This window comes from Anopheles arabiensis, chromosome 2, assembly GCF_016920715.1.
Source record: "Anopheles arabiensis isolate DONGOLA chromosome 2, AaraD3, whole genome shotgun sequence".
NCBI lineage: Eukaryota > Metazoa > Arthropoda > Insecta > Diptera > Culicidae > Anopheles > Anopheles arabiensis.
In genome coordinates this window covers 100,944,449-100,968,943 of record NC_053517.1, presented here as the reverse complement: position 1 = coordinate 100,968,943, position 24,495 = coordinate 100,944,449, and the positions used below count along the sequence as shown (strand labels likewise).

At 45.4% G+C, this 24,495-nt stretch overlaps 12 protein-coding genes across 14 annotated transcripts; 3 read left to right on the top strand and 9 right to left on the bottom strand.

The window, feature by feature from the left end:
- Positions 1 to 1,581: 1,581 nt before the first annotated feature.
- Positions 1,582 to 2,204, bottom strand: LOC120895570 (endocuticle structural glycoprotein ABD-5-like). Its single transcript, XM_040299061.1, has 2 exons — positions 2,004 to 2,204; positions 1,582 to 1,914 (listed from the first exon to the last, which is right to left on the bottom strand). The coding sequence occupies exons 1-2, from the start codon at positions 2,117 to 2,119 to the stop codon at positions 1,710 to 1,712; spliced, it is 321 nt and encodes a 106-aa protein (XP_040154995.1). The 5' UTR covers positions 2,120 to 2,204; the 3' UTR covers positions 1,582 to 1,709.
- Positions 2,205 to 7,069: 4,865 nt separating this feature from the next.
- On the bottom strand, positions 7,070 to 7,827 carry LOC120893817 (flexible cuticle protein 12-like). The gene is made up of 2 exons (XM_040295932.1): positions 7,618 to 7,827; positions 7,070 to 7,494 (listed from the first exon to the last, which is right to left on the bottom strand). Exons 1-2 carry the CDS (start codon positions 7,740 to 7,742, stop codon positions 7,305 to 7,307), a joined length of 315 nt encoding a protein of 104 aa, XP_040151866.1. The 5' UTR covers positions 7,743 to 7,827; the 3' UTR covers positions 7,070 to 7,304.
- Positions 7,828 to 10,180: 2,353 nt separating this feature from the next.
- Positions 10,181 to 10,745, bottom strand: LOC120894178 (endocuticle structural glycoprotein ABD-5-like). Its single transcript, XM_040296613.1, has one exon. The coding sequence runs from the start codon at positions 10,640 to 10,642 to the stop codon at positions 10,313 to 10,315; it is 330 nt and encodes a 109-aa protein (XP_040152547.1). The 5' UTR covers positions 10,643 to 10,745; the 3' UTR covers positions 10,181 to 10,312.
- Positions 10,746 to 11,376: 631 nt separating this feature from the next.
- On the bottom strand, positions 11,377 to 12,114 carry LOC120897141 (flexible cuticle protein 12-like). The gene has a single exon (XM_040301792.1). The coding sequence runs from the start codon at positions 11,745 to 11,747 to the stop codon at positions 11,433 to 11,435; it is 315 nt and encodes a 104-aa protein (XP_040157726.1). The 5' UTR covers positions 11,748 to 12,114; the 3' UTR covers positions 11,377 to 11,432.
- A 118-nt stretch (positions 12,115 to 12,232) lies between these two features.
- Positions 12,233 to 13,036, bottom strand: LOC120897140 (flexible cuticle protein 12-like). The gene is made up of 3 exons (XM_040301790.1): positions 12,903 to 13,036; positions 12,707 to 12,831; positions 12,233 to 12,636 (listed from the first exon to the last, which is right to left on the bottom strand). The coding sequence occupies exons 1-3, from the start codon at positions 12,909 to 12,911 to the stop codon at positions 12,450 to 12,452; spliced, it is 321 nt and encodes a 106-aa protein (XP_040157724.1). The 5' UTR covers positions 12,912 to 13,036; the 3' UTR covers positions 12,233 to 12,449.
- Positions 13,037 to 16,540: 3,504 nt separating this feature from the next.
- LOC120896420 (endocuticle structural glycoprotein ABD-5-like) lies at positions 16,541 to 17,485 on the top strand. Its single transcript, XM_040300529.1, has 2 exons — positions 16,541 to 17,076; positions 17,154 to 17,485. The coding sequence occupies exons 1-2, from the start codon at positions 16,934 to 16,936 to the stop codon at positions 17,386 to 17,388; spliced, it is 378 nt and encodes a 125-aa protein (XP_040156463.1). The 5' UTR covers positions 16,541 to 16,933; the 3' UTR covers positions 17,389 to 17,485.
- A 110-nt stretch (positions 17,486 to 17,595) lies between these two features.
- On the bottom strand, positions 17,596 to 18,953 carry LOC120896414 (larval cuticle protein 16/17-like). The gene is made up of 3 exons (XM_040300514.1): positions 18,404 to 18,953; positions 18,206 to 18,321; positions 17,596 to 18,130 (listed from the first exon to the last, which is right to left on the bottom strand). The coding sequence occupies exons 1-3, from the start codon at positions 18,410 to 18,412 to the stop codon at positions 17,884 to 17,886; spliced, it is 372 nt and encodes a 123-aa protein (XP_040156448.1). The 5' UTR covers positions 18,413 to 18,953; the 3' UTR covers positions 17,596 to 17,883.
- Positions 18,954 to 19,066: 113 nt separating this feature from the next.
- LOC120896413 (larval cuticle protein 65Ag1-like) lies at positions 19,067 to 20,352 on the bottom strand. Its single transcript, XM_040300513.1, has 3 exons — positions 19,856 to 20,352; positions 19,652 to 19,770; positions 19,067 to 19,585 (listed from the first exon to the last, which is right to left on the bottom strand). The coding sequence occupies exons 1-3, from the start codon at positions 19,862 to 19,864 to the stop codon at positions 19,336 to 19,338; spliced, it is 378 nt and encodes a 125-aa protein (XP_040156447.1). The 5' UTR covers positions 19,865 to 20,352; the 3' UTR covers positions 19,067 to 19,335.
- A 49-nt stretch (positions 20,353 to 20,401) lies between these two features.
- Positions 20,402 to 21,297, bottom strand: LOC120896411 (cuticle protein CP14.6-like). The gene is made up of 3 exons (XM_040300510.1): positions 20,971 to 21,297; positions 20,772 to 20,899; positions 20,402 to 20,690 (listed from the first exon to the last, which is right to left on the bottom strand). Exons 1-3 carry the CDS (start codon positions 20,977 to 20,979, stop codon positions 20,423 to 20,425), a joined length of 405 nt encoding a protein of 134 aa, XP_040156444.1. The 5' UTR covers positions 20,980 to 21,297; the 3' UTR covers positions 20,402 to 20,422.
- Positions 21,107 to 21,931, bottom strand: LOC120896412 (larval cuticle protein 65Ag1-like). The gene is made up of 3 exons (XM_040300512.1): positions 21,829 to 21,931; positions 21,645 to 21,766; positions 21,107 to 21,575 (listed from the first exon to the last, which is right to left on the bottom strand). The coding sequence occupies exons 1-3, from the start codon at positions 21,838 to 21,840 to the stop codon at positions 21,314 to 21,316; spliced, it is 396 nt and encodes a 131-aa protein (XP_040156446.1). The 5' UTR covers positions 21,841 to 21,931; the 3' UTR covers positions 21,107 to 21,313.
- LOC120896415 (endocuticle structural glycoprotein ABD-5-like) lies at positions 21,569 to 22,814 on the top strand. 3 transcript variants are annotated; one of them, XM_040300517.1, is made up of 3 exons: positions 21,569 to 21,741; positions 21,858 to 22,295; positions 22,373 to 22,814. In XM_040300517.1, the coding sequence occupies exons 2-3, from the start codon at positions 22,293 to 22,295 to the stop codon at positions 22,730 to 22,732; spliced, it is 363 nt and encodes a 120-aa protein (XP_040156451.1). In that variant the 5' UTR covers positions 21,569 to 21,741; positions 21,858 to 22,292; the 3' UTR covers positions 22,733 to 22,814. The 3 variants fall into 3 exon arrangements, with proteins under 3 accessions (XP_040156451.1, XP_040156450.1, XP_040156449.1); XM_040300516.1 differs by having other exon boundaries at positions 21,653 to 21,768; XM_040300515.1 differs by having other exon boundaries at positions 21,672 to 21,788.
- Positions 22,815 to 23,350: 536 nt separating this feature from the next.
- LOC120896416 (endocuticle structural glycoprotein ABD-5-like) lies at positions 23,351 to 23,991 on the top strand. Its single transcript, XM_040300518.1, has 2 exons — positions 23,351 to 23,482; positions 23,561 to 23,991. The coding sequence occupies exons 1-2, from the start codon at positions 23,480 to 23,482 to the stop codon at positions 23,909 to 23,911; spliced, it is 354 nt and encodes a 117-aa protein (XP_040156452.1). The 5' UTR covers positions 23,351 to 23,479; the 3' UTR covers positions 23,912 to 23,991.
- Positions 23,992 to 24,495: the final 504 nt, after the last annotated feature.

The window sequence follows — 24,495 nt, the reverse complement described above, 5'->3', positions numbered from 1 at the left end:
GTCTTCTTCCTGCTGGCTCCACCCCACACCCTGGTAGCAGCAAGATGGCTAGGAGCGAATCGGCCGGGAGCCGCTGTTGTTTGGTGCTCTCATCATCGTTTTATATCGAGAACGAAACGCTCCGAATTGGATCGTCCGATCGCACAGGTAGTTTTTGATTGTGTTTGACTTGGTGATTGGTTCTCGGCCCGGGTAATTATTGGACCGACGAAAGGAAGTAATAAGACATGCGATTTAATTATATCATTCCGTGCGATAGGGGCGAGGATGTTGGCAACATTTTGTGCGAATTAAACATTAAAAACCGAAAGAGTCAGGAAGTTGTTGATATAACGATTGAATGAAGCTCTAATACGGGGAGGAAAAGGAATTGTTTGAATGTCAGAAATGATTTTATGATTAAGATTATAGCATTATTAGTAGAGCCATCAAAAGAGTGGGTTTCAAAATTATAGCAGATATCTGCTGTTCATAAGGACATCCTCATGAACATCTGTTTCTGTCTGTGCACACAGTCTGAAAGAGGGGCAAACACTGGTTGAACTTGACATTCCGCAACACTGCAACATCAAATATTAGGTCCACAATCTGTGCTGCATTTAATTAGCCATATTTGCTCAAACCGTGTCTCGGTGTATTGGAGTAACATCATCTGCATCTTGCTGGTACAGAAAACGTGTTCCAAAAAATGTGCCAAAATACTGAATGTCGTCAATCCAGGAAGAGTTGCTCGGCAAACAAACACAGGCCGGCGGAAGTTCAAAGCTCGTGCAAATATCTCCAAACGTACATGGTTTCCTTGTATGACGTTAGTATGTAATGTGCGCAGTGTGGCGGTAATTTCAGGAACTTGTTGAAATGATGTTGTGTGTAAGACGAGTTGAAATGATAGAATTCATCGTTGGAGGAGTTGTTTTGAACTCTTTGATGTTTTGAACTCTCCAATGCTTTCTTTCGATTTTTTAAACTAATCGCATAGTCATACTCATAGTTAGGTATGACTATGAGTTTAGTTAAATAATTGAAAGAAAGCCTTGAGCAGTTTAAAAAATTTGAATAACAAAGATAACATTAACCACAACCAACAAGCTAGAGACAAGGAAGATCTTGGGAAGATCCTAATATATGTATATATGTAAAGAACAGTACAATAACCTTTATGTGAATTTTCCTCTTCTATTTCGAGCTAACCTATGTAGGTAGACCTATTCCAAAACGTATTTACAACTACAAACCCGCATAGTCGGTCCTTGCTACAGGGAACGGTCTATACATGACAGGGACCCAAGACGAGCTTGATGAAAGTGAGTTGACCATCCAAGATCTGATCAGATCACGATCTGAATGATAAAAATGAATATTATTTAAGGTTCCTAAAATACGAAAGTTATGAAGAACTATGGCTTCTCCTGAATTAAATGAAAATCCTCAATCAACATGGTGAAATACTATTCGCCAATTCACCAATAGACTATTCAGTCACCTTGATTAATTCTCAAGCGTTAATCACACTTTTCTGTCATCAATTCGAGCCATTTTGTCATCTTGTAAGTCTGTAGCTGTAGATCAACCAATCGTCCATACGTTTTCGTTGCCCTCAAAAACAGAACAACAGTACAACGGTCTTTATTTGTTTTGTTCCATATGATAGGCTTTTGTTATCACGATCTAATCTCTAACTCTCGCGCCATAGCACAAACCCGGCCTCCTTACAGGCTCGGCACATTCTCGACGTACTCCTTCGGGATGTGATCGCCCTCGGGATGGAAGCCCTGGCTGTCGGCCACGTACTGCACCACGTACTCCTTGCCGTCGTCGGCGACGAACTTGAAGTTACCCTGCACGTTCATGCCTTCCTCCTCAGTCTTCAGCTCACCCTGCTCCTGGCGCGCGATACCATCGTCCGACTCGAACCTAGAATGGGAAATAAGAAATTCTCATTCATTAAGGACTGCTCGGCCACTTACTGCCAATATGATGATCAATGGTTGTGCAATACTTACGCAAACTTGTAGCTTGCATCACCGTCCTGGACGTTCTCGTAGCGCAGTACCTTGGCGTTCTGGTCGGCGGCAACGGCCACGATCGCGATCAGCGCAAGCACAATCAGAGTCTTCATGGTGTGTGTTTTGGGGCGGTGGTTCGACTTCTTCTAAGCAGGGAAAACTGGGACCGGGCGTGAACCGTACTGGTCGAAGGCTGGGAACACAACTTGCTGAACCACGCCATGCACCGGCCGGCTTTATATACCTTCCTGCCCGGGCCGGGTGCTCTAGCTCTCCCATATCTTATGCAAATTTGGTTCTGCCAGAACTTCCAGTGTCAGCAGCAGCAACAACAGCAACCGCAGTTTTATTTCACCCAGAACGACATCGCCCGAATCTGCCACAAAACGCACATTCGGACCGATTCGCATGGGGCGGTCTCGAGTGTGTCCTGTTTTTCCTGTTTTCGTTCCGGAGATCTTATTCTTTTCGTGCTTATTTTTGTTTTCGGCTATCCGTATCCAAACCTTTGCCCCGAAAGGTGGTGGTTTGCTGTTGGCGTTGCACGCCTTTTCGGTTAACTTCGCAAGTGTCGCTGGATTCGCACGTTCAAATCTGGCAACACTGGTTCCAACCTTTTGCAGGCCACAATCTGCTCCACAAGTTGCTGGGGCCACAATGTCTACAAAACGATCCAGTTCACAAAAAACGAATGCAATCATCGTCGTCGTCGTCGTCGTCGGTGGACTTTCCCCATACTACCCCCTCTTGCCTCCTGCACCCGTTGACACGTTCCGTTTCATTGATAAAATCGCTTCTCATTAGCATAAGCATTAGCCGAAATTAAAGTTATGACCCCATCGGGACGACCACGGGGACACCGACGATCTTTTTTTTGTGTGGTCACTCCTCTACCTCTGCCGCTCTCGTTCTACACGACACTCGCAGCACACAGGTGGCTTTTGCAACGATTGAAAAAAAGGTGATTTGTCCGCCCAAAAATAAAGCAAAACCTAAAAGCAAGCAATCGGATCCTTATTTGGAGCTTCGTTCCGTTTCGGGACGGAGAACACTTTCGTTGTGGGTTTCGCTCGTGCGTGCGTGTGTGTGTGAGAATTAACATCGCTTATTAATACATCATGCCGGCCAGGAGCGGAGTCGTCCGCGAAAAGGTCATCGTATTAATGCTGTGCGATAAGAGCCGGGCCGGTTCTTCGTTCTGGGTCCGTGTGGATACATTTAAATTTGATATCAGCTTTGTTTATGTTGCGTTATTTAAATAATGAAGCCAATAAGCAGTTACATCACAACAGTTTGTTTGTTTTTTGTTATCAAATGCATGGGAAGATGAAGAGTTCCTTAAAAATAGAACCCTTCCGCGCCTCGCCAAACTAGAGATACATACGAAATGATCGATCCGGTGCCGGTTTTGTGAATATATTCAACGATCACTCCGTTGCAAACGAAACGACGCATTTGGAAGATAAGATCGAACGTTGTTCTGCTGCTGCGACGGTGAAACAAATTACCCAAATCTTGATCCTCGATCGTTCAGCTATCGATAGGTGTTAGATGATCTGTGGAGATCACAAAAGCGGCTCGGGGGGATGATGCGTGGCAAACCTGTTCCAAAGGTTCTAACTAGTTCTAGACGTTAGGGGTTGATTTCTTTGGACTCTTCACAGAGTAGTAAAGTGCAAAATTTTCACTTTTGTAACATAAAGTTAATACTGTTGCCCTCCGAGACACCTTCAATCATGCGACATGGTTCAGAAATTACCCTAAAAAATATAAAACAAAATTCTCAAAAAGAGAAGGCGAAAGCGAAACGTTTGTCATATCGTTCTGGGTGCAAAACTCCATCCTTTCCACGTTTATGCAAACGAGCGTACAAGTGAAGAAAGATATCAAATCGCAGCAGGGCGACCATCGGCTGATTATAAATCTAAACCAGTTTGTGCCCGTCTGCCGGACATGGCACCTTTTGCGGAACCGCACACACACACGCTTGAAAGCTGGTCGCAAGCTAGCCAGAGTGAGGTTTCGGGCGTTATTTCCCCCTTCTCCCAACACCACCGGAGGTGATGACTTTTGGAACCGTTTTAGATAAGTGGTTGATTATGGTAAATAGATGTCGATTTTCTTTCTGCTTAATGTCAGTATCAGGTTTGGTGTCGTGTGGTTCGATTGGGTGGAAAAGATTGATTCTAGAGAAATACACACCAGAACTTGGTTTTTTGTCTATGCGTGAAAAAGAGCGCTCCTCGCTCACTGTAACTTTCAATGCCACAGTTTACAGGCTACAGGGTAGTACAGCTTAAGATACCATTAAACAACACATGAGCAGTTGTAGCACTCATCTTCACCTTCACTTTCATTGGCCACACCAGCGAGGGGGTTGTGCCAAAACAGTACACGAAAGCTTCCCGCCGCAAAACGAAACCGGTTGCCCGAAAAGGGGGGAATCGCGCGCCCAAAGCAACCTGCTCGACCGGGCGGGCTTGCTGGGCTAATATTTTGATTGCCATGTACTCATCAAAGCGTGTGGGGCGCGCCGACCCACTGCGTCAAGAATATCGCGCCCTCCCACCAACAAGCGGGCTTATATTGCGCACTCGCTCGAGGATATTTGTTCGGTGTGTTGACCTTCGTCGCGACGATGAAGCTATGTTTGGTTGACAAAATTTGAAGTCTCAATGCAATTCCTGGTCGGTGTAGTTTGGAAGTTTCCATGCAAGCGACACGATCTTCACCGTGGTCAACAGCTCACTTGAGGCCTTTGGTGTAAGTGCTCCGTCTCCTCTCCCTACTTTAAGCCCGGGCGATCATTTCTTGGAGCTGTGTCGGAAAGTACGTGCCACATCTTACACCTTCCATGTTGCGCGAGTGGAGCTAAAGCAACACTTCAGTATGCATTCAGCTTCCGGTCTCGTACACTCGTTTGAGGCGTCCAAAGAAAGGCGAAGAGAGGGGTTTTTTTGCCTCATTGAATTGAAGGCAGCAAAAAATGTAATCGCTGTGTGCACAATCCATAATAAAACCGACGAGCGTGCGTGATCCTCACCCGCCGGTAGGATGCTGCTGAATCATCAATGCTGTGTGGGCTGCAATGTCTGTGGTTAAGCAATTTATGGCCCACAATTGGCACGTAATCGTAGTTGACATCCTTTTCTTCTCCTTTCCATTTTTTTTTCTAAGCTGAAGCGACTTGACAAAGTGTTTGCTGTGCAAGCAAAGCCAGTTGCAAAGCGTTTCAAACGGTTGCAGTGAAAGAGAATCGAACAAACAGCCGATTGCATACATTTAGGCGACTTTGGTAGCGAACGGTGACGCGTGTTAGAAAGCAAGCAGGGATTTCAAATTTGAAAAATCGTTCGTTTGCAATCAGACTTTAGATGACTGTTAATGTCTTATAAGCACTTTTGTATGGTATTTCAGATAAAGCAAACCAGAAGTAGTAAAATGTTGCTAGCTTCAAGCGTAAAACGACATCTGTGAAACATAATGCTTGGTAACAAAACTACCCTTGCGTCAAAAACCATGTCCAACACAGCAATGGCATCCAGCCCGTACGCTTGCCAACATTACCACCTATAGCGAATTAACGACAACGACTTCTTCCTTTTACGGAGCTCGATTGGAATAACATTCACGGAGACACGGAGATGAAACGCCACCGCTTTTCTCTCTCTCTCTCGGAGGAGAGCCTGATAGCATCATGCAGATGATTATGATGATGATGTGGTGTTTGTGGCGCATAAAAAGTGAGCGTCCTTCAAAACGAGCCAGTCGGATCGGTTCAAAATCCTTCAACGGTTTGTGCTTAATTTCGGAAATATTAGTTTAAAAATAGCACTTCTTAGTGACGACGCGTTGCAAACCTTTATTTTAAAACAGCGTCGTTGGTGCGAAATCGAAATGAGCTTGAGTTTTGGAGGCAATGAAAGCAGCAGCCTTAGCAACAGCACAATCTGCGTGGGTATGATAATTTAATTTCCATTCGATTGCATGCTCTCCAGGTACGGCATCAACACTGCCGTGCGCACGCTGGCCTTTCCCGAACTTCAAGTAGCGTCAGCAAACACAGACGCCAGCAAACACAGATGGGGAGAGGGGTGGGCACAGATGTCTCTTTGCACTCGCGGTGGGTTGGCAGCACCATTTACTCTACTTTACGATTGAATTCACGGAACGCCGACCAACCGGCATCTGCATTTAGTCAGTGCTGTGCGCATCTTGGCTCGTTAAACATCTTGTGCGGGGTGACATCTTCCATCAATCTTGAGGGCGCCGCAATGAGCTGCCGCAAAGTGGGTATTTCCTTACGCGAGTGGAAAAATTTACGACCAGTGCGAAGGCTGCGGCCGATCGTTACGCAGGTACCAAAGACGACCTCCCGAACGGACTGCCCCCGAGGGGGACGAAATATGGTCAAGCGCGCCTTCAAGCATTGCGGATAATTATTGGGCACTTTGCATGCGAGCAAAACGGTTTGCCACGGTGGTCCGGCGCATCTTTTTTCCCCCTGACCTGACACCCGCGGCCGTCGTGGGGAGCATCTTTAACCTGACTAGGTAGCGAATCCAAAGCAAACCTCCCAGAAGAAGCTTGTAGAAAGCTCGAACGACGCTTCCATGGGGACATCTTTATCCGGCGAAGGGTGTAAGGTCAATGGGGTAGGTTGGGGTTGGTTGGTTTCGGTGAAGAATCGGAGCTGAAGGACAAACGCGTTTGCGAAGAATGGGACAACAAAACTACAAGCAGATCATCCACTGAGGTGCAACACTTCTTCTTCTTCTCTCTCCGGCACAAGGTGTAATAATCGAGCAAATTAGGGTCGTATAATGTGCAGTTGACGGACTTCCCAGGGTGCGGGAATTAAACCTGCCAAGATCATATGAGGACGAAGATGGGTGCCAATGGGCACCTTGTGCGCCAACGAGGTGCTTAATAAAAGTGATGATGATCATTTACAATGAAGAAGGAACAGAATTGCATCTCAGGTTTGCAACTCGATAATTCGATGCGATCGACAAAACACCCTCGGGAAGGAGGACTAGGAATAAGAAAGACACATGGTAAGGTTTGTATTTTTTTTTGTAAAATAGTGTACTGGTTTTTTCATTGGGCTATCATTGAAAAAACACAGCTCAGGTCACAGCTTTTATTGGGTGAAGGTGGTGGTGTACTGTTGCTCGCAGAATGTTTCATTAACCTTAACAAGCTAATAACAGAGAAGGGTTTGGGAAATAGAGCGCGAGACAGAAGGAAAAGTAGAGCGAGAGAGAGAGAGAGAGATCCTTTGTTTAGTTTCCCTCCTTACAGGCGCGGGATATGGGGAGCTTCCGGCTGGAAACCGTTCTCGTCGGCGACGTAGTTTACGGTGTAGACCTGTCCATCGGGGCCGGTGTACGAGTACGAGCCGCGGACGACCAGGGCGGCCACATCGTCTCCGAAGTTCTTCAGCTCGGCCGTCTCGGCGCGGTTAATGTTGTTGCTGGTTTCGTACCTGCGATGGAAAGCACAACGGAAGGTGAGCGACACAGCAACACAAACACAAACCAATCACTCGAGAACCAATGCACCAGCGATGATCACTGTCACTGTAATGCACTGCGTGAAAGACACTCACTGGAAGTTGTATCCATCGACACCCAGGTTATCGTTCTCGTACTTCAGCACCTGAGCGTCCCGCTCGTCGGCGGGTGCGGCAAGAGCGACGGCCAGAACGGCGGCAAACACGACGGCGAATTTCATGGTGGAAGGAGGTTTTTTTTTGCACTATTTGCTGCAGGGCGGTAACGAAATACAGTGACTTGCTGGCGCTACGTTAGACAACTGACAGCAGTGTGGCGGTTTGCGTTTCTATTTATACTAATCACATTCACCCAATGTTTGGGGGGAGGCGCGTGTGGTCGCGCGTGTGCTCGTGTGACGACGATCTTTAGGCAGAGAGGGGGGAAGGGGGGACTATCATCTCCCTTACCCGTGAACCACCCGGGCTCGCGGGATAGTTTTGCAATCCGGCGACTCTGGCGCTGTCTTCCCGCACGGTACGGCACGAAGGAGTAAGGCACATCACGCATCAAACAGAAAAAAAGTAAGGTGCGGGAGTGGGAACACACACACAAAACAGGCGATCCCAGACCCATCTTTTTTCTTCGAGATAAGCTATGAAGAGGGAGGGGTACGACACCCGCTTCGGTCTCTAATTCGACCGGCCCGAACACACGCGCCCGGGCGAATTCAAATTTTTATGTGACCCACACCCTAAATAAAAATTTTGAACCGGTTTCGATGATGAGTGAGCAGAGCGAGCTGCCCGGTGTCACCATCATTCGCGGTGCCAAGACTAGGCTTTACGTTTGTGTGTGTGTGTGTATGTTCATGTTCCATCTGTCTTTCGTTTTTGTAGGTTTTGAATGTTTCCAGCACATAGTTAGAAGCCCTTCCGTTGCTTCAGGCCGCGGAAGACTGGAGATGGGGCCCTGCGGTGCAACTGCAAAACGGTTCCGACACACACACGCACACAGAAGACTGATACCAAAAATTGGCGGAAAATTTCAATGCCAGGATGCATGCTTTATCTGCTGTGGAAGGGAAGACCGGATAAATCAATATCAAGTGTGTGCGGGCTCGCCGGGCTTTGCAAACGGAAATGTCAGTGGCGTTTGAAATGGAGCGACCCGACCGTGAAGCAAACGCATGCGGCATGCTGCGCGAGACGGTTTCGAGTAGGTAGCGCAAATGTCGAGGCCTGCTTTGTCCGGTCCGGCCCTGTGCGCCGGGGGAGAGAATGATCGATTTCGGACGGGTGCGAAGCACCTATGAGGAGGTTCTTTTAATAATTTGTTGTTGTTGTTTCTCTGTATGTTGCTCCAAAATCTTGAGGTTGCTTCCGAAAGGATGTTTAATAGTTCTCCCCCGGGGAGTTGGTCGCAGTTTGTGTACAAACAGGGCTAATGATTTTGAGCCCCATTAAAAAGTAGCATGATTATGAATATGGCTTCACATTTGTGCACGGAATAATAAGTTGGTTGGTGGTCTGGAACCGTTGGGTTTGGGAGTCAAATGCTGCACTATCGGGTGGACTATCTCGTGAACGTGGTACGGTATGGTGTGGTTTTATGTTGTCCAGTCGACCAATTTCATTGAAATTCAGATCAGGTCGTGAGGATAAAGCTTTCAGTAGAGATCGTTGAACTTTGGCATACAGTAGAATTAATTAGCTATTAGCTAATAGCAGTAGAATTAGCTACTTTCATTCTCATGACTTTTGGGGTATATCAGTGGCTTCTTTTTATTATTTTTAAGTAATGGCGATACTTCTAATCTTATCTTTTCCTCCAAGTCCTTTTTTTATACATTTACACCTTTATGTAATATTTTTGACGCTGATAACTGATGGCTGTGAGATCTTAAAGACTTTACACTGGTGTTGGCATGATGCAATCATAAATGCACAGGCTCACACGAAACTAAATTGATCAGTTTCTATCAGGATTTTACTGGATCTGGCTGTAGAGCACGAAATCTCTGATTACGTGGCTCATTACGACAAGGAATAAACAAAATAAAGGAACAAAACAAATCTTATGTATTTTTTGGAAATTCTCAGTTAGACATAACAATATTGAAGTATTGTACAAGTGATACGAATTGTGGAGAAAAGCTACATTCAAGTACAGTGAAGTCTCTTTTAGATGAACTGCGTAGGAATCTATAATATAGAGAGACTTCTACAAAAAGATCTATAGCTTTGGTACAAAAAACCAACTACAATCACTACATCAAGGTCCAAAATACATTAGTTTTTAAATTGAGACGTAGTTTAAGACGTAAGATTTGAGAAGTAGAAGCTTGCATAAACTTAGTACCAGTACTTTTTGGGTTATGGGTCAGAGAATATATATTTTAAATAAATAAATTATTTCGAAACAGTTTATTTCAGATTAACAATTCATCATTGAGAGACTCCACTCAACGGTCATGACGACCCTATTGTAATTAATTTAGAACAACTAAAGTGATGTTAGTGTCCCCTCATGTACAATAATCTTTTAGTTTTTGTTTTTGAATAATGAGTAGCATCTTGAAGAGTTCAGCTTAGACTAAAAGCAATCCTAAAAGTCTCCCTCAAATCTTAACATTTTTCTCAAAATCTTCTATCAAAAGAAACCTTCCAGCACACCCAGTTTTACTCAATGAACCATCGTTCTTTAATTAACAAAACGGAGGAAGAAAAAACAAATTTTTAACCTATATGGGCCAATCGCAAAAAGTTTGCACTAACACACAACCACCCAGCCAACCAAACCCCGTTTGCCTTACTTCGGCAGATGGGGAGCTTCCGGCTGGAAACCGTTCTCGTCCGCAACGTAGTTCACCGTGTACACCTGCCCATCGTCACCGGTGAACGAGTACGAGCCGCGCACAACCAGGGCCGCATTTTCATCGTCGAACTGCTTCAGCTGGGCCTGCTCCTGGCGCTGGATGCCGTTGCTCGTGTCGAACTGGAAGTTGTACCCGTCGATGCCGTTGTGGTCGTTCTCGTACTTCAGCAGCTGGGCGTCCTTTTCCTCGGCGCCAGGGCGCGGTGCAGCATAGCCGAGCGCTAGCAGGCCGGCGAACAGCAGGATAACGATGGAGGTCTGCATGCTTGAAGATGCTTTGTTGCTTGGGCTCGTAGACTTGAAGGGGTTGTAGAACACGGCAGTACACTGCGTCCAGAGTTTGAGGCTGCAACTGATGCTGTCCGAGAGTGCGGGACCACCTTTTTATACTCGAAAACAAACAGTTCCCTGCAAACACTGTACGATTACGACCTTCAGCCGGCGTGTGCGGCGATCGTGTTCCTCCCTTGGTGCCGTGCAATCGCGTACCCCCTTTTCGGGAGGAGGGAACGGTGGCCAGTAGCATCCGTGCCTTGCTTGCACTAAGAAGGAACAAGTCACTTGCACTAAGAAGGAACAATTATGTCAAGTTTACACCCGTCGTACCGACATCCGATCGGTATGAATTGGATTGTGTGTTTCTGAATGAATCGCGTTTTCCCCTCGCTCCTCCTCGTCCAGTGAAAGAAGCCCAATATAGCACACACGCCACCAATTGGCGGGTCAATGAGAGGGTCAACGCATTTTGGCAAAAAGAGGTTGTTAAAAATCGCGGCAATAAATTAGCAATGCCAAAAGATGTGTGTGTGTGAGTGGATCACTTCAAAATTGAAACTTTTGTCACTTTTGAGGCTACTGGACAATCAATTCAATGTTTGGAATATTTAATATCTACAAATTACGCAATTAGAAGAAATTGGGGGCGATTTGATCACCATTTGTCACCATTCAACTGTAACTGGCATATCTTTCAGCTCTTACAAGTGACACAAAACATGTTTTGGTACAATTTCCAACCATTTATTTACATCTCGAGTATACCATTCGTTCCGTTCTACTCCTTCGGCAAATGTTCGCCTTCCGGCTGGAATCCGTTCTCGTCCGCAATGTACGTCACCGTGTACACCTGTCCGTCGGCGGCCGTGTACGTGTAGGATCCACGCACGGCCAGGGCGGACGCATCACCGACCGCCTTCAGCTCGCCAGCTTCCTGCGCCGAGATGCCGTTGCTCGTCTCGTACTGATAGCTGTACCCGTCGACACCGTTGATGTTGTTGTCGTACTTGAGCGTTTCGGCGTTCTGGTCCGGGACGGGGATGGCCACGGCCGCGGCAACGCACAGAGCCACACAGATCAATGCACACTTCATTTTCACGCAGAAAAAGATTTGGATGTTCTTTCGGGTGAATTACTTCAATCTGTTGATGTTCGAACGAGATGCGTCGTTGACGGTTGCAAAGCCAAGAACGTTACTAAAGAACGATGTCACAAGTGTGATCGCTTTTATACTGAAATTGGGCACAAGGTAGAACAGAATGCTATAATCCACCCCACAAAAAAGTGGCTCATTTTCCAATCATTGGTTTTGCACATTTTGTCACATCATTCGTTGCAGTCTTTTCTCTTGTGGGTCGCTTCGACAAATGCGTCCGAAATGAGAATTTTATGTGCAATTTCCATGCATAAGCTTAGGAAGAACCGGTCTAATAGCATGGACGCAACACGGATGTCGGGTTTGGTTGAATATCAAAGGAGAGTTTGAATATCTGTAAAAAAAAACCGGTGGAATAGGAACGCCTCCAGATAAAACTGAACCGGTGTTGCATCGATTTTAGTTTTTCTAGGTATCGAGGATTTTGGAGGTATTTTTTTGCTTTTTATTTTTTAAATCAAACATCGCATCAGCAAACTGATCGTGGATGGGAAGAATTCGTGAAACTAAAGACGGAGATGACTTTTTCTTGACGCTTTCCAGTAAAATGCCTTAAAACCCGATAGGTTCTCCCACAAAAGAATTTGTCACTATAATTTGGCCTCTGGATAAGGATGAATTGGAGTTTAAATGACCAAACTACTTGGGAATATGTGCACCTTCCGGCTGGAATCCGTTCTCGTCCGCAACGTAATTGATCACGTACACCGTCCCGTCGGGCCCGGTGTAGGAGTAGGATCCGCGTACGGCGATCGCCTCATTATCCGTGCCGGGATTACGCAGCTCAGCCTCCTCCGTTCGGCTTGTACCGTCGCTTGTGGCGAACCTGTGTCGTTGAGATTAGAGTCCCTTTTTATGAGCCAGACACTATCCCAGACAATTCTAGCACAACTTACTCGAATCGATAGCCATCAATTCCAATATTTTCGCTGCTGTACCGCAAGATCTCAGCATTTCGGGAGTCATCCAGCGGGGCAGCAAATGCACTAATCACCAGCGTCAAAGCGATTGCTCCTAATAGCTATAAACACACAGAAGTTTTGGACGTTAATTCAAAGTTGATTGGGAACTAGTGAAAAGAATATTGTGTACCATCTTCATCTTGAAGTAACTGTTTTTCTAATATATCTTTGAACTGATGTACTAGAACTTGTGCGATCCGTCTTCAACCACTTAGCTACCGTAACTAACGGGGGACAATGCAGCTAGCATCTTCTTTTATACGCTATCGTTGTTCTTCAACAAATTGTCATAACTTGTCAGCTTCCCCTCAACAGTAATTAGGATGCACACACCACACTTTTGCTTGATAACGGTCCTGCGGTTGCCCTCCGGGGATTCGCCCATGCCTCCTACTACAGAACGTGATTCGCTTTCAGCGAGACAGTGGCAGTGTGTCATTCGATCTGTAGATCAATTACATCAATCAGATCACGTGGAAAGCATGAGTTTTTGCTAGCCAAGTTGCAAGTACTGTACTGTGCTGCGTCTTCCGCAAACCGGTAATACGGTAAAGTGTGAAGGTTCATTCTCGTACCTGGTTCCACTGCACTGACGAGTGAGCATCTTGTCTGCGACAGTATGGTGAGGATGACGTTCAACGCATTAGATCGGGTTTGAAATTTGACTCCCTAGGTAGGCGTACGCGCATCCGGTTAGAACCACAGAATGCTGCTGGAGAGCAAGCAACAAAAAAAACTGGTCCGAGGTCTGGGGCAAAACGATCGCGTTGAACAGTGGAAGAAAGATCACTTTTGCTTTCAATGTCTCGTCGCCGTTGCGGTGTAGACTCGAGGCAAGGCACTTGAGATTGGAGTCTCTTTCGCTGGGCTACAATCTTTCGCGCTCAAGTGAGACAGCCTGTGTGCTCCGTAGCGTAGCAAAAACGACGGCACAGCAAAAAACCTTCTGTTTACTGTATCACTTACCCGACTTTACCCCCGCAACCAAAAGCCACAGCGAAAAAACGGTACAGTGAACAACGAAACGAAGTGCCAGTAGCACTCTCAGGACGCACGCACGCACGTCGGCAGTAAATATGTAATGATTTATGGTCCCTCTTTGATGTGCTGCCGTTAGTGGATGCATCTCGCGGGAGGTTCACATGCCCTTTTTTGCGCCTGTTTGCGCTGCCTCTTCATTGCTCCGGACGAAAAGATTCTAACCAAAAGATGAGATGCAAATGTCAGAGCCACAATTGGACAACCGTTGGGATTTGTCGCCAAAACAAAGCAATTTATTGTGTCGGTATTGATGACCGATAAGGTGGGTGAACTATTGGGGTAGCTCTTTTGGGGGACCGACTTCCCAGGAAATGTGTTTTGCAGGAGTGTAATATTTTATAACAAAATCGATTGATGCGCCTCTCTACAGTTGGCTGTAACCGTCAAATCTTACGGCACACGAGCGCGAGCTAGAAATATGATGCAAAATCCAATCGAACAAACGAAAACGAAACCACACACAAGAAAAAGAAACACACCACAGATATGCTAATGAAAGCATTGGCCCGCCTGTGAGACATTCCGTCCCAACAGCTAAGCTACCCCGGGGAGAAAGAAGAAGAATCTATACATGGATGTGTATGTGAGTGTGTGTGTCTTTCTAGTACTTTACCGTGTTTGTGCGTGTGATGTTAGTGATAGTGAAAACTGTTCGAAGGCTACAGCCAACCGCTCGTTGACGATTTTCTTGATCATCTTCCATGCGCAGCCCCACCCTTTTCTCGTTTATCATCCTCCCCGCGTCGCCTGTGGGGTATGGACACTCGGAGGGAGATGATCGAAAAGTGGTCCAATCACGACCCCGCACCATGCGCACCATTCACCAGCAGCAGCAGCAGCCAGCCAGCCAGCCACTTTCTGGTTAACCTTGAAAGTATCTTCTTCATCTTTCTCCGCATAGTGTTACCGCAACATCGGGCTAGCATCCCCCTACCCGGTCTTACCCTTCCCTGCTACTTTCCACCACCAACAACAAAATCCATGGCAACGCGAACGCTTGCGTGCTTACACATAAGTCACATTTTAGTAGTAATTTATGCACGGTATTACCGCGCTACAAAAGCGTTTGGTCGCCGACAACTCACCGTAGCCGATGCTCCTTTTGTGCAAACGTTCTCAAATGGGGAAGGTTAGGAAGGCGTAGAGGGGGACAAAAAATCCCCGAATTTAAGCATCGAAGCTAGAATGATTAGATATCTTAGAGGCTCAGGCCATCGATTTGAAGGCAGCCTTAACGAAAAAGGGAAGTTACAAAGCGGGCTTCTGGGAAATCGGACTATTTTTTGGGACCGTTTTTTTAAAAAGGGAACTTTCAGCACAGCCTTGGTTGACATTGGGTCGAGCTAAATGGGAAGGACGCTGCTGGCTAGTGAACATCGCGATCGAGATAATCACCATCTTGAGCGTCACCATCATCATCATCATCATCATCATCCACTAGTTGCTTTGCTGGCGATGCATCATCGATTATGTCAGCGTGCATCAGCGGGCGCCGCCGAGACACCGGTCACCTCCGAATTGACCTCCTGGCGTCACATCGCCGATCATCTCGCGCTTGCCGACGGAGATCGCATATTTTGGAGCCTGAGCCCATTCGTGTTTGCGTTTGTGTGACGGTATTTTACATCTCCTTCGACCTACATCCCTCCCATCGTAGGTGCGATGCGCTCGTTTGGCTTGGAAGGAAGGAGATTTTGTTTTTCTGCTCTCTGTCACCTTTCTTTCGAAGCTCGGTTAGTTGTCATCTCTGTGTGTGAGTGTTTTTTTGTTCGGGGACACACTCTGAGCAAACCAAGCCAAAAAAAAAAAATACACCCCAAAACTGTTTGTTGTGTATGATGCGTGGGTAAGATGCGTGAGGTGAGGCAAGTTTTACGGTTCAATTTTATGGCGGTGTCCACGGGCACGCTTGCATTTTGGTGTTTCTTTGGCGGGGAGGCATCTTGACTTTTGGTGGCCTTCCCGGCGTGCTGCTGCAACCTTATCTAGCTGGGCCGTAGCACGTGGGAGGGAAGCGCCAGTGTTTGTTTGTGTTGGAGCACATTTGGGAGAGAGGGCTCATCGCCGGACGGCATTTAATCGGTCAGCTGTAATCTAAATGTTGGTCCTCGTTCGATCAGCTGGGCTGAACTCATGGCGACAACCCTTCGAGTGGGCTGTGCATCCAGCCCAAAGGTAAGAGGGATTAGCATGATAGGAGGACATAAAATGAGGTCACTGGAATGCAATCGTACTGCGCTTGTTTGGATAACATCATATCACATTGCATAAGCTTGAAAGGGGGAACGTTCTATGAGTTCCAGCAGATCCGACAATTGTTGAAGTCAGTCCACAATATTCCTTACACTTTTCTCTGCTTCTGACTCTCATTTCCATCTGTTTTGTTTTTTGCTCGTGAATGATTATCTATCGCAACATAATTGCTTGGCGCCTCCTTGCGTCTGCAGCCAGACAGAAGCAATGCTTATGTAACGGAAGTGATCTGACACGCATCGCGCTCTTATCAAATCGGAGTTAAAATTAACAGCGAACCAGCAAAACCGATTAGCATATTATCGTAGCAGGCGTGCGCGGTTCGAGGTTGAAAGGTAGCTTTAAAACCAGTTCACTCCGAACAAACGTTCCGAATGTGTTCCGAGCAAAACGTATGGAAAGAGCCTTTGCGTTATGCCTTTGGCGAACCACAACAACCTTTGGTGCAGTGTTTGGTGAAGAGTTGTTGGGCTGAAGTGCTCTTGGGAGGAACAATGCTTCACTGCATCCTCCTTTTTTTGTTCGTTGCAAGTATTTTAATGAAGACGTTTTAGACTGCTCTATGCTGTATTCTCCAAAACCACACCTTCTACTAATAGAGCCATCAGTGTTTGATGTGTTCTCATCAGCGTTGATCGAAGCTCATCATCCACTGTGCGCTCGTGTGTGCACCCATACCGTGGCCATGCCTAAATCCCCGTGTACTCCTTGAGCTGTCACTTCAAACCTTTGTGTTTCGATGTTGTTTAACTTATTCCAAAATCCCCCGCTCGCAACCCGCTCAATCACACCTTTGTTAGGCAAAACGATGTCCAAAATGGTAGTTTTAAGAAGCTGTAGGACATAGTTTGATGCCCAGTGCTCATCATGAATCTTATCGGCGTGGTAGTATCGTTAGGCACGCTGCTAGCTGTATCAAAATGTGCTCCGATGGAGTCGTCAGATGCGGATCAGGATACCGAGCTGCTCAGTTACGAAAGTATCCACGGGCAGGAAATGTATCGGTTTAAGTGAGTGGTCGCAAGTGCTTGAAGCTTGTTGCTAGTGCAGTGTGACGTATTTTGTTCTGCTTTCTTTCTCACAAAAGGTACGAAACGAGTGATGGACAGTTTAGGGAGGAAGTCGGTATGCTGGTGAACGATGGAACGCCCGAGCAGGAGCTGATGCTGATGGGCCAGTATGGGTACAAGAATAAGGACGGCACGATGGTGATGGTCATGTACACAAGCGGCAAGAAGGGCTATCGGGCACGAACGGTGACAAGAAACGCTCGCGATGCAGATTTAAGGATGAAAGCTTTCCTGTCGTTGCTGATGGGATAGAACTGCCGGGGTTGAGATCATTCGAAGTGTTTTAGTTTAAACATAAATAAGTCACCTAAGTATAGAAAGATAGAGAGAACATGAAAATAAAACACGTAGTAGCAAGCAACTTCTACGAAACTGCTTCAACTAAATTGCAAACAATAGATCCTTCCAATTTAAATATTCGACAGCATAAAAATATAGAGAAGGCCATGACTAAAACAATTGCAGTTACGCATCACATGGTAATTTATGCAATTTTATTTACCCGTTTATTCTGTTAACCTTTTGATTACCCTTATTATGTGTAGATATTTTGAATACCTGTACCTAAAACAGCCCTGAAAGTATAGCCTCTTTAACGACCCGATGAAAGTGATCTAATATTATCTAATGCATTTTTGACGCTTTTTTATCATTCTGAGCTGATAGCTTTTTCGTTGGAGATGTTGACTGTCATTGAAAATAGCATTTGTTGCAATGTTTCAATTTAAATCAGATTATAAGATATCCCTATCCAACAAGGGAAAGCAGCACCGTCCTATCGATAGGACCAGCTTCCACATTTGGTGTGAATTCTTCCTCAACGGACGACGGTTCGCTTTCGACTCGATAGCCATTTTCATCCGCAACAAAATCAACACGATGCATAACGCCATCTGGTGTGTAGTAGCTGTACCAACCCGTCACGCGCAACACACCCGTGCTTGGGTCGATCGTACCGACCTCTTCCCGTGCTTGTCCATCCTTTGTTTCGTAGCTAGAAATAGACGATTTTTTTTAATCAGTTTTGAAATTTAATTCTGAAATTCAATTCAACTTAATGTACACTTACGAGAAACGATATCCATCCTCGGTTTGCACGTTTTCGTAGCTAATTAGATCGTCGCCTATTGGAGCTCCAATGATAAAAGACGTAATCGTGGCACACACGATAAGAAACACACAAATCTGCCACAAAGGATGTTGGAAATAGGAAAGAATGTAATATTATCTTCAAGAATCAGCACAATCAAATCAACAACAAGCTTACCACACGCATTTTCTTCACTAGAACCCTTCCTGTGCAGTAAAAGCAAGTTCCCAAACTCTTCTAATATCACTCACAAATTTTGCTCTGCGCTAACATGAACCGCACTCGTCAGCACCTTTCACACGTCTACACAGCTTCAAAGCTTTTGCAAAATATAGCGAAACTGATGCCTGCCGAGGGGTCAGATTTAGAAATGATTAATGCGTCCCAGGCGAGAGGCGAAGATCCGCCGAGCCGTACCAGAAAGGTCATTACCTTCGGACCAATCTTAAGGGAGGTTCATCGGGTAGGTTTCAATGATCCCGGCAGACGATCTCGCGAGGTAACGCTCAATTGCACGATGATCGTTATTGCTACTGAGCGGGACAGGTTGCTTAATGTTGGTCGTTCCCCCTTTTTTGCAACGCTTTTCGTTTTTGCTATGCTCAAATTTTGAATAATAACCTTATGGCATTGCTAATCGTATTAATCTACTTAACAAGAGATACTGAAATTTTATCATTTTTGAAATGGATAGAGAAAACATCAATGTTAAATTTTAGAATATAATATAAAACTTCCAGATTAGGTCTTGCAAAACTGTTGCTACTATTTCAAAATATAATCAAAAGACTCCTGCCGGAAACAAGCTACGAACCTTTCAATATATCCGACAAGCGGGTCTTGATATTTTTTAAAATTGGTTTATTCACACATTTGTGATGTTATGCGTATTAAATATTATAAATAATTATCCATATGATAAGCTGATATCATAACTACTTGCACGGAAAACAACCCTAACTTCAGCCTCTTTGATAATCCATTGAAAGCGAACTATTATTATTTTCTATCTATAGTGCATTGTTTGACAAATGTTAGCTTCTGTGTTGTAACATATTGTTATTAAAAATTAATTATTTTTGTTGCAACGTTCCAAGAAAATTATATCCCTATCCGACGAGCGATAGCAGCACCGTCTTATCGATAGGTGAACCAGCAACAACCATCGGTATGAATTGTGCCACAACGTTTGGCGGTTGGTCAACGATTCGATAGCCATTTTCATCCGCAAAAAAATCAACACGCTGCGTAGCGCCATCTGGCGTGCGGTAGCTGTACCAACCAGTTACCGTCAGCACCCCCGTGCTGGGGTCGATCGTACCGACCTCTTCCCGTGCCTGTCCATCCTTTGTTTCGTAGCTGGAAATACATGTTTGATTCTTTTTATCATGGAAATTGCATTACATTAATCTAAGGTACACTTACGAGAACCGATATCCATTATCGGTTTGCACGTTTTCGTAGCTAATTAGATCGTCGCCTATTGGAGCTCCAATAACAACAGGAAGAAGCGTTACAAACACACAAAGAAGCACACCACGAATCTGCCACATAGAGGAGGGGATTAAGAATGTTTTGTTTAATCATTTCTCTCTTGCTTCATCACAATCGAACAAACAACAAGCTTACCGCACGCATTTTATTTCCTAGAATCTTTCTCTACAAAAAATAAAACTGCTTTACTCCTTTGTTTCAGATTTTTTTCTTCGCACAAAAAAAAAAAACAACAACCACACTCGTTGGCACCCTCAGCACGTCTACGCAGCTTCCAAGCTTCTGCGCAAAAGCTAGCAAAAACCGATGCTCGCCGATGGGTGCGATAGCGCTTGATTAGTGCGTCTGTCGTTGCCCAAGCCCGAGAAGCGAAGAGGCCCCCGAAGAGCCGTTTCAAGCAAGGTCGTTGCCTTCGAACGATCCTAGGAGATGTTAATCGAGTATGATTCCAGCAAGCGAACTCACAAATCAACGCTCGCTGCGCGGTGATCGGTTATGTTACTGACAGGGACAGGTTCCACAATGCTGTTCGTCTTTGTTCCGACGTGTATCGTGTTTCATTTTTTGTCTTCAAATTTTAATACTATCAATACCACGTTGCTAATCCTACCAAACTACTAAAGATAGGATTTCCATAATTTAACCGCATTTAAAATAGCACACGCACAAAATTGTAATTTATATCGCCCCCGTTTGCTGATGTCAGCCGACTAGCGATAGAAGCACTGTTCGCGAAACGCCACTATCGACGAGTGGCGTAAGCACGCTGAACGCGGTCGGATCGGACAGATCGGCCCCGGGCAGATGCATCCCGAGCGGCCGGTAGCCATTCTCGTCCGCCACGTACTTGACCTGGTAGGTGACGCCATCGGGCCCGACGTAGCGGTACCAGCCTGAGATGATCAGCTTGCCGGTCTTGGGATCGGTCTCAACTGTTTCATCGCGCCACTGATTGTCCTTCGTTTTATAGCTTTAAAAATGCAAAAAAGGGTATAAATGGTTAATAAAATAGATTCTTCTTTGTTTTAGTAATGTGGAACTAAACACGTACGAAAACAATTGCCCATTTTCAGTGCTTATTATCTCATAGTAGTGGAAGTTGTGGTCTTTCTCCATCGCCGGTCGGGCGTCGGTCAGTAGCGTTGATGCCAGTAACAAGGCAAGAAGACACACACAATACTAAAATGTTCAGATATTAAAAAAAAGTCTTCAAACTAACTGCTTTTCTAGCGTATAAATCAAACACTCACTCGATACATGATAGATGGAGAATTAAACTACAACAGCGCAACATAAAAGGCGTCCAACCTGTTTCTAGCGTCGCGAAGGTTTGACTAACACATAACGTCCAAAACCACGGCTACACACGGTGCCAAAACGTTAAAGTTTGCCTGGTACGCCCGTTTGATCAGCGGTGTGGCGATAATTTTTATTGATTTTCATTCGCACGCAGTGGCATGAGAGGGGATATATCCTGCCCACAGTACAATTTTTACTTTTTTATATAAAACAACAACCAAAAGCGCAAAAACCGGAAAGCGCAGAATTTTACGCCAATTTTCAACCGCACCGCCCACGACCTGGTTTGACCGTTTATCCAACCAGCGAGAGGAGCACGGTTTTCGAGATTCCACCCGCGAACGGGGTAGAAATGGCGTACAAATCTGGGTTCGGATCGGCACCGGGCAGATGGGCGCCGAGCGGCTGAAACCCGTTTTCGTCCGCCACGTACTGCACGGTGTAGAGGACACCGTCCGGCCCGAGGTATCGATACCACCCGGAGATGACAATCTTGCCCGTGTCTTTATCCCAGGAGACCGTTTCCTCGCGTGATTGGCCGTCGTTCGTTTTGTAGCTGGAAGAATGTGGACAGGGCAAACAAAACAGTTGCTTTTGGCTGGTTTACCAACACAGTGGTGCTTACGAAAACATTTGCTCCTCGTCGTCCGCTTCGTGGTAGAAGCTCTTCAAATTTGGATCAACTCCTTGGGCCGGTGCCCCGCCGACACCGCGCGAAAGCGGTACGAGTAAAAGAAGGAAACAAATCTGTGAGGCAGAAAAGAACGTTGTAATACTCGTATTTATGTGTTTTTTTATGATTCTCTAACCTGATTCTTCATGTTTTTTTTTTAAACAGGAACAGCCAGCCAAAACTCTATCAAATCTACAGAGCAAATTCTCGTTCCAACCTTGCTCGCTGGGAAGATCTAGTCAAACTGACAGTCCAAAATGCCGAAATTATTTTTAGAAAGATTCACCCGGTTTTCTTTTTGTCTTTTACCACGACTGAGCGGCCTTGAAGTGGCATCTTTTCACTGGAGAATGTGGATGGAGACATCAGCAACATTCAGCGATGCACCGAAATGAGGGTTATTCCCCAGCGAAATAGTTGAAACACGTTTGATAAGTAGCTCACCAATATTTACAGCAAACGCTTGGCTTAAGTTATAAGCGCATGTGTTTGTCTTGGTATCGCCGGCAAACATAACCTTGACAGGCAGACAGATGCTAAAGACCGAAATGTTTTAGTGTTGATGTATCGCTGTTGCAAACAGGACGGACTCAAGCAACGATGGTAAGATACGCGGTTTGTTTGTCGAATGCGTGATCAAGACGGTGTTATCTTTTATTAAAAATTGATCTCTGTTTAAGCGTTCCTACAAGTGCATCCTAGCAACGGTTGCAGTTGCACTGACCGTAACCGCGATCCTGGCAGCGCCCGTTGGAGAAGAGGAACCTGACATACTATACTACGACAACGTGCGTGATGATCAAGGATACTTTTATTCCTACAAAACGAAGGATGGGCAGAGCCGCCGGGAGCAGGGATACATTGATCCCGAGTCGGGCATTTTGCGTGTGACAGGGTCATACAAGTACATCGGTACCGACGGTGAAACGTACGAGGTGTACTATGAGGCGGACGAGAACGGGTATCGCATCGTTGGTAAGCCACCGCTGCCAGGCGCTCCCGGCATCTCCAATACCGTGTTACTTTCGCTCGTCGGTTAAGGTGTGAAGAAGATAACCGCTGAAAATTATTAAGAATGTGCTTTATGTAGAAATAAACAAGGAAAATTGAGTGTAGTGTAAAGTGTCTAAAATTTATCTAAAAGCTGATAGCCTACAAGACTCAACACGGAGCAAAAGTTCAAGTTCGTTTAGCTCGTTTGCCTTAATAGCTTACAAGTAGGCGGTTTTTATAGCCAAACCTACCCCAAAGCACAGCAGTAAACAAATAATGATAAAAATTAAAATTTATTACGTTACAATGAACATTAGCTGAAAAGCAAAAACTATAAGTCGGTAAGTAAATAACCTATGCTTCGAGGAACCTTTTTATATTTATCTTCGATGATTTAATTTGAAAAGGCAAAGTAAAACGTTGTCGAAACATTATTTATCGTATTAATTTTGCTTAACGGCTTTCATTTACCGGTAAAAAAATCAAATCAAACGACTTCTATCGCTATCAAGCGACGAACTCACGGAATGCAGAATATTACAAAAAAAGTCTAGCATGTGCGTAAGTAAAATTGTGTTAACTTGTAAATACATGTGCATGTCTTTGTACCACCTACCACAAGCATAACCTTGATCGTCGTAATGCGTATCATCTTTGGCACCATTCACCACAAGAAACGAAGAAGCCGACGATCGTCAGCGCATCGCAGCGCAGCAGCCGGTTGTTGAATCTTTTAGTATTGACTTATCGCTGTTGCGAACAGGACGGACGGATAACAACGGACTCCAGTAGCGATGGTAAGCGACAACACGGTTTTCTTATCAAGCGAGCGTGCACAATATTTGGTGATCTCTTTTTCCTTTCTCTTGTTTAAGCATCCGAAATCGTGGATCATAGCGGCAGTGACAGTTGCACTGACCGTGACCGTGGCCGTTGCCGCCCCTGTACGAGAGCAGGATCCGGAGCTCGTTTACTTCGAAAATGTGCGCGACGAAAATGGGTACAGCTTTTCCTACAAAACAAAGGATGGCCAGTTCCGCGAGGAGCAAGGGACCATCGACCCCGAGACGGGCATTTTGCGTGTGACGGGAGTGTATCGCTTCATCGGGACCGATGGCGAAACGTATGAGTACAGCTACGAGGCGGATGAGAATGGGTACCGCATCGTAGAGAAGCCTCCTCCGGCAGGCATCTCCAATACGGTGTTGCTTTCGCTGGTTGGCTGACCAGACCAGTGAAGCAAAAGGTGGACAAATATTATCTACAATTCTTATGGAATGGAATAAACGAGCGCTTCACCTAGAAATGATCTGAGCATATGATATTTTAATGTTTACAAAGGAAGGAAATCACCTTCTAAATCGCTACGAGTTTGCGGACTTTGTAAACGAAGGACAAAAGTTCAAGATCACTTACCCTGCTTGCCTGAATCACTTGTTGATTGGCTTTTTTTGTGTAGTGAAAGGTACCTAAGCGCACACCAGCATGCGAAGAATGATGAATATTAAAATAGACAAGCACAAAAAATTAAACCTCAATGAGCATTTAATTACAACTATAGCAAAAGCATTTAAAGCTTTGTTCAATGTTGAAGTTTCGTAATAGTTTCGCTTGCAATCAACAGATGGCACTTTAGGCGATCGAGACAGAGGCGCCATCTGCTGATGAGAACGGAAACTTGAACGAAAGACTTCGGGTGACATCAAGCGACGAACTTACGGAATGCTGAATATTAGTGGTGGGAGCACGGAATCGGACCTATCCGAATCGGATTCCGTGTTCGGAATCAATTCCCAAGTCAATACGATGC

Coding starts and splice junctions, on each gene's coding strand:
- LOC120894178 (XM_040296613.1), bottom strand. CDS start 10,642: ATGCAGACCTCCATCGTTATCCTGCTGTTCGCCGGCCTGCTAGCGCTC.
- LOC120896411 (XM_040300510.1), bottom strand. Junction 20,691..20,771: donor GAAAATGGGCAATTGTTTTC/GTACGTGTTTAG, acceptor GCATTTTTAAAG/CTATAAAACGAAGGACAATC.
- LOC120896420 (XM_040300529.1), top strand. CDS start 16,934: ATGAATCTTATCGGCGTGGTAGTATCGTTAGGCACGCTGCTAGCTGTA. Junction 17,077..17,153: donor CAGGAAATGTATCGGTTTAA/GTGAGTGGTCGC, acceptor TTCTCACAAAAG/GTACGAAACGAGTGATGGAC.
- LOC120897140 (XM_040301790.1), bottom strand. Junction 12,637..12,706: donor ATTGATGGCTATCGATTCGA/GTAAGTTGTGCT, acceptor TCAACGACACAG/GTTCGCCACAAGCGACGGTA.
- LOC120896413 (XM_040300513.1), bottom strand. Junction 19,586..19,651: donor GATAATGGATATCGGTTCTC/GTAAGTGTACCT, acceptor ATGTATTTCCAG/CTACGAAACAAAGGATGGAC.
- LOC120895570 (XM_040299061.1), bottom strand. CDS start 2,119: ATGAAGACTCTGATTGTGCTTGCGCTGATCGCGATCGTGGCCGTTGCC. Junction 1,915..2,003: donor GATGCAAGCTACAAGTTTGC/GTAAGTATTGCA, acceptor TTCCCATTCTAG/GTTCGAGTCGGACGATGGTA.
- LOC120896412 (XM_040300512.1), bottom strand. Junction 21,576..21,644: donor GACGAGGAGCAAATGTTTTC/GTAAGCACCACT, acceptor ACATTCTTCCAG/CTACAAAACGAACGACGGCC.
- LOC120897141 (XM_040301792.1), bottom strand. CDS start 11,747: ATGAAGTGTGCATTGATCTGTGTGGCTCTGTGCGTTGCCGCGGCCGTG.
- LOC120893817 (XM_040295932.1), bottom strand. CDS start 7,742: ATGAAATTCGCCGTCGTGTTTGCCGCCGTTCTGGCCGTCGCTCTTGCC. Junction 7,495..7,617: donor GTCGATGGATACAACTTCCA/GTGAGTGTCTTT, acceptor TTTCCATCGCAG/GTACGAAACCAGCAACAACA.
- LOC120896414 (XM_040300514.1), bottom strand. Junction 18,131..18,205: donor GAGGATGGATATCGTTTCTC/GTAAGTGTACAT, acceptor GTCTATTTCTAG/CTACGAAACAAAGGATGGAC.